Here is a 9887-nt window from a genome sequence, read left to right as displayed (position 1 = left end):
GTCACGCTTGATGTAACTTTTAGAAGACGCCGTATTGTGTGGCAGTAAAGAACTGGGGATGGTCAGTGAAGACGCTCAACGGAGTACGGTTATTGTTTCTTCATGAGAGTGACAAAAGATTTCTACAGATTGCTACAATCTAGACACCACCTAGAATAAAAKGCTTGTCCAGCTCTGTGTAGTTATTGTCTGTATTTCAATGGACCTTCACAACCCAGAGGCTTTAAAAGCAAGAAGAAAGAATAAGGTTTACATTCACCCTTAATAAAGTGAGTCTACCGCCAGCATCCTATTACTGTCTGTCCTTGATTCAGTGAGTCTGAACRCAGAAATTAAAAGTTAGTAATGAAACATTCTTCCTCCATTAAGTATGATGGTTGGGTTAAATCTTGTTCATTTGTTTTSTGTTCTCAGGGCCAGCAGAAGCCTCCAAAGATGTGTAAGTACATCAGTCATTTTKAAGAATTTGAAAAAATGTATGAAGCTCTGTAAGACATAAATCAAAGCTAAAATCAAGTGTCTGGTAAAATTTGCAATCATTGCCTTCACGTTTTTAACATTTTGTAACCTTAYAAATTTCAACTTTTAGTGCTTTATTGGACTTTAACATGATGCATCAACACACCAAGTAGTGTAATAATTGTGAAATAGAACATAAATTCTGCATGGTTTTCAAAAAGAAGGTTTCTGTTAAAAGACAGGCATAACTAGTGTCAAAGTCTTATGCAAAATACAAGTGAATTTCAATAAATTATCACGTAAAAGTTCATCTAAAATCTATCGAATTTGTGGCAGGAATATTGAATATTTGAAAAAAATCTATTTTGTTTGTGTTTTTGAGGGCTCGTCCTGGAGCATTTGATTTTTTTTCTTTTTTTTTTTTGTTTTTTGCCATTAAAACTTTTCTGAAAAGGACAGGAGAAGCAACATTACTAAAGTCTTAACTGCAAAAATTGATAATGGGTGTACTTGAATTTTTATTTCATTTTTTCAGACTTTGTGCTTTTCATTTTAGTACTTCTCAGAAAACAGCCTTGGTGGGTCCCAAAAAGCTATTTATTGATATTTTTTCTTGTCAAAGTGAGAATCAAACATGTGTTAACACTCAGCAACATATTGACCTGGTCAGGATGTAGATTTCCAGTAAAAAATAGATGAATTCACTGTAACAGGGATAAATTTACAAGCGTGTGTGTGTGTGTGTGTGTGTCTACTTTGTACCTTAAATCAGCATGTATGTTTCCTGGAAGCCATCTGAGCAGCCAGGTTCAGCCCTTGGGAGCTGACTGAAGAGTGCTAACTACCTGAAGCTAATCAGAGCTTCCTAAAACTGAACTACGCATCAAAATATCACAAATGTAGACCACACTCATTTTGTCGCATACATACAAACTCTTTATCTATCTACTGCAATGCCCGTCAAAAGGATTTCCTAACCCATTTCTCCTTACCCTGATTTCATCCTTTGCCTTTACCAATCAAGCAAAGTAAGCATGTTAGGTCAAGTCTTTATAGGGAGCCACAAAGTGGTCGAATCCCAGCGGTCTACTTTAGTGCCTACCTTAGTTCCTTCCAAGATGAAACAAACAAACAAAACATGCACACGCTCGCATTTTATGTTCAAAAGAAAAGAATCTGCAAACAGAACGGCCTCCAAGCTGAGTATTTTTGCTGTTTTGTCCCCGGCGCGGCTTCATGTGAGCTCTGCGACAACAACACGCTGCAAGTAGCTGATTGTTCAATAACCTCAGCTGAAACGATAATTGCCAATTCCATGTGCCGCATCGTCAGCCGCTGCCACCGGGGAATGATCCGTATTCCCTGCGGCTCGCCGTAGATGTTCCGCAGCGCAGCGGAAACAAACCACACCCTGGAGTCCAGAGCTTCTGGTGTTTCTGTGCCAGGCTGTGAATGCTGACCTGACCTGTGATTCTTCTCTCAATCAGGACAGAAGATCCCTCGGCAGACGATGAGAAAAGAAGGTATTCTGTTGACGCTTCTGAGGTTTTCGGTTGACATGTAGCTTTTTGTGAAACAATCAGTATTTTTTTTTGCAAGAACTGTAACCAACAACATCTGCTAGTAAGGCAGGTATTATTATATATAAATATATATAAAAAAGTATTCATATCCCTTGAACTTCCTTTTATTTTGTCTCATTTCAACCTGTTAACTTTGACCAAACGCCTTTGTTTTTGCTCATTAAAAGCTTCTGAACAGCATGATACTGCCACCACAATGTTTCGCAATGGGTATGGTGYGCTCAGCGTGTTTTTTGGTGTTCTAAATAATGCCAACATGTAGGCAAGAATTAAAAGTKTTCCATGTGAACTGAGCATATTCTTACACGTTTGCCATGTCTCCTTCATGGCTTCTTGCGAACTGCAAACAGGACTTCTTCTTCTGACTCTGTTTATAGATTCAGGGACTTTCGAAGTCAATCCATTTCACATAACCTAATGAAATGAACATAGTAAAGGTTTAATTAATGCCCTCCTTGTTACATTTTTCACTTTAAGTGGACAATCATTTCTTGGTAGGCTTGCCATTATGTCAAACTTTTTCTACTTCCATATGATGGATTGAACAGAGCTCTRAAATGTTTAAAGCTCGGAAAATTGTTTTGTAACCCAACTCTGCTTTAAATGGCTCAATGACACCTTTTCTGACTATAAAATAAACTGAAGACAAAAGTGTGAAATATTCTCAAGATTTTTGAAATGAAAGGTTTTTCTTCCATTTTTTCATGCTTTTGGTTCTAAAACAAAATCTGAAAAAGTTCAAAAGAGTATTTTGCAAGGGACTGAAATTTCTTAAGAGTTGAAACTAAAAGAAAATAAATTCTATGAACATATGATTATTAGCTAAATTTAATCTTACTGCTTCTACTCAAAATCTAACTCTGATAAATTACCTTGCACTAACATAATGTCTTCTCCTGTCCTCAGGAATTATGGCGGTGTGTATGTGGGTCTGCCTGCGGACTTGACCACAGTAGCTGCTAGTCAGTCTAAAGCCACACGGAAAGGTGAAGATCTGCTGCACACGTTCTAATTTTAAACAACTTTGACATTGAARTGTATTTATGAGGCACTTCTGAACATAGACGCTTAATAATCTCCATCAGATGAGCTACAGCATCCGATGGAGCTCATCACCTGACAATGAGGTGAGCAGCTACTCACCTCATTGTCAGGGTCYAAAAATTGGATCCGTTAAAAGAAAAATATGTCAATCTTGAAAATGTTCATGCTATTTATTTAGTTCAAGAAGCAGCAATGTACTGGTAAATCATAATGCAGGGTATTTTTTTCTTTATTTAAAATTCTTTTGTGCCATTTTAGTTGTCCTTGCTGAAGTTTGATAAAACCAATTGCATTTTGAGACGTATCATTTCCTATTTTAACTGATCTCTATCAGTTTTGACAGATACAGAAAGATCAGAGACGGTAAAAGATTCAAAATGTCAAACAATGTCCCTACAAATAACTTGTTGCTGTGCATTTTTCTTCTTCTTCTTACAGACTAGCAGCTACAGAATGGAGTCTAAAACAGGTACCTGAAAAAACAATAATACAGCTTATTTGGCTGTTTCTTTTTTGTTTTTTCAAAATGATCCAGAACCAAAAAATTTTCATTACCGCAACATTTTCTCTGTTTCAAAATTTCTAATGGGACCACTGACAATATTTATACTAGATGTTTACAATAAAAAAAGACAATCCGGTTATGGATTAATTGGGATGAGYACTAAATAAACTTAAGAAATGTATTTCTTGGTAAGGAAACRTTCAGGAAGCRATCATTTAAATTAAGATTAGAAATGCATATATGCTAAAGAAAAATATGTATTTTCTTATAATTATTTAAATGTTTGAATATTATGATTACATAAAACGATGTTAAGTTGTAAGAGTAATTAAGAAAATTGTATATTCATTATCTGAAATGTATGAAACCACTGCATGGCCATGTGTTGCAGTACAGCTTGAATTTGTTTTCTAGCTCAGCAATACCCATAAGTCAGTGGGGGGGGGCTACAACGTGAAGTTGACTTGTGCTGATTAACCAATCAGGTGTCACGGTGTCTGACGAGCCACAGTGACAACTGAAATAAGTAAATAATGCTAGAACAATTGTTTGTCATTTCATGTGACTAACTGAAGTTTTAATCACAGATTTAAATATTTAGTTATTTATTCAAATAACAAAATTTTAGTTATTTAATTAAATAACCAATATTCAATTAAATAACTGAATATTATCTACCAGGTATTGTATTTAATGTAATCATGACAGTTTAATCACATGTATAAAAAGTTGTTTGGACTGTGTTCATTTTGGCTCTACATAAAAAGCTAACTCAAAAACTGTTGACTTTTATATTGTTTGGTCTCAACAGGACCCTACAGTTGAATCACTCAGAGACTGTCACATCACAAGCAGAGAGCATCTCGCCGCTCTGGTTCTGGTAGAAAATGGACTAAATAAGGACTCCCAGAGTCACACTGAGCAAAAGACAGGAACTAGCAGAGCGGCAGAAGGTGGAGTGATGTTTGGATGCATACGGCATCAGCCACCGCCCTTTATYCTTGAGAACAAAAGATGAAGAAAGAGGAATCCCAGACAGGCGCCCCACGCTGCGAGGAGCAGCTGAAGGTGGTATCAGTGGACCCGCTCCCCCCTCTCTCTCCCTCTCAGGAAATGATGGAGGATACAGCCAACTTCACAACTGAATGTGTGGGAATCACACAGTCTCCCCAAACTCCCTTGGCAATAATATTTTCTGCTAATTATATCACTACAGTGCATAAATGCTTAATTGCAAAGTAGACTGAACGTGTCGCTGGTGATGAAAATRGATTTTATTGCAATCAAGGACCTGCTGTTGCATCGGRAAAGTGAGATATTATTCTCAATAATCGCTCTCAGAGCTGAAATGAAGCTTGTTTTACACGATGTTCTGGGTGTGGTCACCTAACCTCATTCCAGGCAACGATTTTGTGTATCTGTGCTTGTTCTCCCTTCAGCATTGTTTTTTTTWWTTTKSYWAAAAAAAAAGAAAAGCTCAGAATATAGTACCTTTAAAGCCACAAATGGGAGATTTTCTTAAAGTTTTCATAAGCTGAACTGTCAACTTCTTTTCTCACACCCACAGCATAAATGTAGATTTGCAAAAACAGCCTAATCTTGGAAGAGACTGAAAGAAAGTAGCTCAAAAAGAAACGGTGAATCCGTCTTCAATCCTCCCCTCCCCACATACTATATAACTGAACTCCATGTTGTTTAGTCAGTGTGTAATATTTGAAAGAAAATATGTGTTGAATTGTGCAATTTTCTTTTTGTCAACAAACACCACAAGAAAAGATGAGAATGAYGTTTTTATTGAAGTACAGCTTATATTGTGATATTTACTGTGCCTTGCGGAGACGTTCCCACCCCTTAAACTTCTTCACATTTTGTCACGTTGCCACAAACACCAGTGGATTTTATTGAGATTTTCTGTGATTATCCAACACAAAGTGGTGCACTGTTACAAAAAAAAAAATCCTGCATGGTTTTCGAGTCCTTTTATAGATTAAAACTTGAAAATGATGCTGGTCCATCACATAAAATCCGAATAAAACACAGCAAAGTTTGTGGTTACATTATGAGAAAATGTGGGAACGTTCAAGAGATGGGAATACTTTATCAAAGCTTTTTAAACTCTTTGTACCCTTTATATTTGCAAATTATTGACTACTGAATCAAATCAAATTTTGTTCTGTTAAGCGGCATGTCGAAAATGTGCAAAAATGTTTGATCAGTGTGGGGGAAAAAAAAATAATCTGGAAATGAACTCAAGAAGAATCTAAAGAAATTCTATTTTGACTTGCTAAGAGCACAAATGAGTAAAGATTTCCAATGAGGAAATATGGACATCCATCTATTTTGAACTTCTGTGATGTACTTACAGTCTGTACAGGTTCTTTGTACCCCGCTCTTTGCCTAATGGGATTTTCTCCAACACCTCTGCAAACCCTGAACATGGATAAGAGAATATTGAAAAGGAATAAACTGAATGAATTTTTATTGCTTCTCTGTGGCTTTAGGACAGCGTCCCTAGCTGAATACTAAGTCAAGAATTATTTTTTTGCAGACATCTTGTAGCTTTTGAAATAACCAAAAGCTACAAATAAATGAATCCGGTTTTACTGCCAAAGTCAACATAATAATTTTACACTCAGGCAGTTAAAGACATTAACTCCTTAAAATGACAAACCAGTTAATAAATACTGATATATTTTCTGTTGTTTTAATCCCTAAGTCCATACTAGAAAATAATAGTTATGAACAAAGTAGTAGCACTGGTACGTTATGTAAAACTAAATCAAAGTAAATAACAATCTTAAACTCCCAGTTACCGAAATCTTGGTTGGTTTTAAGTAGACCTGAAACCTCATTAGTATTAACCAGTTATGAGTGGGTTAAAAAACAAAATACAACGCTCTACACAGTGCGGCTTAAATGGTTCCTTTGGAGAAATACAAAATACTATACAAAATACTTAATTTGCTTGTGCCCAAATATGCAACTGATTACATCATAATCTTGTAGAAACAGGAAGTGCTGCGTAGTAATGTAAAGTAGTGTTGCTACACACTCATGTACAGTAGGTGGCGGTATGCACCTGAAACTCGCTTGCTATCCGCCGTAGTAAAAAAGAAGAAGAGCTACGTCGGCCACTCCCATACGCCTCTCCTGATCTGAACAAAGAGACAAGCACCGGTGAACATCTACAAAGAAACATTAACCAAGAAAACATTTATCATACATTTACGTCTAACAGAAGGAAAATTCAAATTAACCAATGATTCAGAAGAGTTTACTTTAAAAACACTGGCTTGGGTGTAAATTATAACAATGCTATCACTAGCAAACACGAAACAGTACATGAAGGCAAAAAAGCGATGTTAAMCTAAWGCATCATGAAAAGCTATAAAACAAATGCAATACATTATGGAAACATTACAGGGACGAATGATGAATAAGCAAAATGTAAGGCAGTTTGTGACACTCACTGTAATTTAGGAGAGAGCAAGAAGTAAAAGTGGATGAAAATAAGGTACCAATATTTTAGCAATATTTGTAGTCACTTAGCTTTTAGGTCACACCACCAAAAAAGTAAAAAAAAAAGCCTAGTTGTTCAGCTCTCTCTTTTTGAAACTAAGTTGTTTTCCCCAGATAAATGGTCACACTCCTGTCAAGGATATTAATTTTTTTCTGTAAACAAACAGCTGCTTGTCCAGTCAGGTGGTCATTCAAGACGAAGGAGGGGGATATCTGAAACAGGCAGGAAATAAGAATTAGACACTGCTGCTTTTTGAAAAAAATCAATTACACTGCTGCAAAACTGCGTAAAATCTTAGGTTTCATGAACTAGTTTCACACAAATTCTAACAAATAAACATGCAGAATGTGTAGGAGAAATTGATCACATCATAAACATTTCTCTGTCTGTTTTGTGTTCTATTCCTGCCCCAGCTGGCCTCCCCCTGTACCGACCAGAGGCCTGACTGTGGCGTGTCCAGCATGTTGTGCTGCCCGTCTGTCCCTCTTTTATCAGCCTCACGATGCCCTTTACAGTTGCTCCTCCTGTATGTGATGAATTTCACTTCCTTTTCCCCTATTGGTTCAGTTTTTCCAGGCAGCAGGGTATAGAACGTGAAAGACCAAGCGGTCGGATGTAATTTACTGTAGAAATCCCATCCAGATGCTGCGGTACAGCATGCTGCATTAATGTAGGCGGCGTAGGCGAAGCTGAGAGGTAGCATGTTGATAAGGTGTAATGTAGGCTTGATGCTAATGATGGGCCGAGATGCTTTCTTTTGGGCAGATCCTTCTTTTCCCCACAATTTATCTTACAAACCATCTGGATTTGGTAACAGCGGTGACAAAAACCATGAAATATATTAAAGATCTGGTGGTTTGGTGTTTTTTCAGTCATTTACAGTGCTACCAGCACACAAGTCTTTCAAATTTCCCAGTGTCACATTAAGATAGGAGCAGGTGTTACATTTACTGATAGAAAGGGAATGGCAGACAGGATCAGGACAGATTAAACTGAAAAAACGGATTTATCTTTAGAGACCAAACTTTTCCTTTTATTTCGATGTACTGACCACAGATGCCAGATTTAACCTTTCACACACATTTACCTGTTCCTACAAGTATGTTGAAATTGCCCTTGCTAGACGGTTAGTCAAAAGCCTTTTCACGCCAGGCCAACAAATGTGAGTCTCGCAAGAATATTTTATGTGTCTGAGGTGATTGAAAGCTGTTAACCAGGATGTCTGTCTGTACCATCAAGAGTCAACTAATTACAAATGATTTTATGACTTAAAAATTCACAAAAGATTGAATTTCACTTTAAATAATGATTAATTTGTTACATTTTGAAAGTGAGACTTTTTATTCCTCAGAGTGATTGCATTTCTGAAGCCTTAGATGAGGAACACAAGTCCAGAAATAGTTTTAAATGTTGTACACCTTTGATTTAAAGATTAAGTTGGGAAAAAATATTCAAAGTGTGTATTTTTTTTTTCTTGTTAACAAAATGCCCTAGATGCCCCCCTGGTTGGCTAATCAGCTTATGATGTTGTGTTTTTTTCCTAGAGTTATCATGGGACCATAACTCCTGGACCATAGGTGTTAAATAGTCTGGGATTTATGGTAGTTGGAAATAATGTGATTGACAGTAAACATAGTCCTATTTTTAGCATTATTAGCTTATTAATAAAATATTGTAGTTGGGGTAAGCATAACTAAAATATTTTAAATATTTACTAAAATATCTCCTCAATTCTTTTTAAATATTTTGAGGAAGAATTTCTCCATTAATGTTTCAAGAGATATAAATTGGTTGCTTGCTTCAGACAATCTTAAAATTCTGCATCAGTTTTACATTGACTGCACAACTTCTGTTCAAATCTATAATTTTTAGTTATTTTTATGTCGGACGCCTCAGCTCTAAACCATTTTGTGCTGAAATGTATTATGATTTTACAGACAATGATGGTGCCACACTCGTTTAAGTCATTTACAAGTCAACAGTCGCTCTTTCGGAATCTGAGTTCAAATTAAAATTCAAGCACCTCCTTTCTCCCTGCTTCACACCTGTGCAAAAAAGCTGTCCAAATCGCTGACAAAAATAAACTTGATTGTGAAGGCAGAAAAAGATATGGTGGGTAAAACAAGAGATGAACACATCACCAATGTTTTTTTTTTTTTTGTATAAGTCTATTTTTAAAGGAGCTACTGATGTGAAATTCTCAGCAGATGTTGATGACAACCCACCCAGCCCAGATGTGCAAAGAAACCACCGCTGTCCATAAATTACATGCAATAAAATTTAATAGGGGGGAAAGTATTGCACACATAACAAAGAGAGATTGCTCGGAGGAATGGAAAGTCATGACATCAGCTTAAATCTATAAGTAATTGGAAAGCAAACGTGCTACTTAATGCTAATTAATACCGGCTGGTTCAGACCCAACTGATGGCCCTCAAAAAGGTTTCTCATTAGCAAAGTGTCGCACAAAGAACATCTCAAGAACTTCTAAGCCTTATTGTTAAATAAAGTACTAGTTGTCATTTGATGTTGTAGAGGTAAAAGTAATTTTATTTATGTAGCACATTTTCAGCAGCAAGGCAATACAAAGTGCTTGTATCGTCTCTGCAGGACCCAACTGCAGAGACGATTTAAAAACAGTTTTTAATTTAAAAATAATTTATGGATATCTGTGGTTGGATTTCTTTGCATGTGGGGACAGAAATAGTTCCTGTTGACATCTGGACATCTTTCATGTCATTGGCACACTTGGAAGTAAATTTTCTGAAAGCAAACT

General features: G+C 36.4%; 1 protein-coding gene across 2 annotated transcripts in view; it reads left to right on the top strand.

Annotated features, from left to right (window-relative positions):
- Nucleotides 1-4564, top strand: part of c25h12orf75 (chromosome 25 C12orf75 homolog) — a 9706-nt gene extending 5142 nt beyond the window's left edge. The window contains exons 2-6 of one of the 2 annotated variants that reach the window (XM_008432791.2): nt 415-439; nt 1947-1982; nt 2949-3028; nt 3525-3555; nt 4403-4564. In XM_008432791.2, the coding sequence (XP_008431013.1) occupies nt 415-439; nt 1947-1982; nt 2949-3028; nt 3525-3529 (146 nt within the window). In that variant the 3' untranslated portion in view covers nt 3530-3555; nt 4403-4564. The other variant, XM_008432792.2, reaches the window with a different exon arrangement.
- The last annotated feature ends 5323 nt before the right edge of the window (nt 4565-9887 follow it).

Source organism: Poecilia reticulata, linkage group LG16 (assembly GCF_000633615.1).
Source record: "Poecilia reticulata strain Guanapo linkage group LG16, Guppy_female_1.0+MT, whole genome shotgun sequence".
NCBI classification, from domain to species: domain Eukaryota; kingdom Metazoa; phylum Chordata; class Actinopteri; order Cyprinodontiformes; family Poeciliidae; genus Poecilia; species Poecilia reticulata.
Note: the sequence above shows the minus strand (reverse complement) of the source record. Positions and strands in the feature narration are given on the sequence as shown.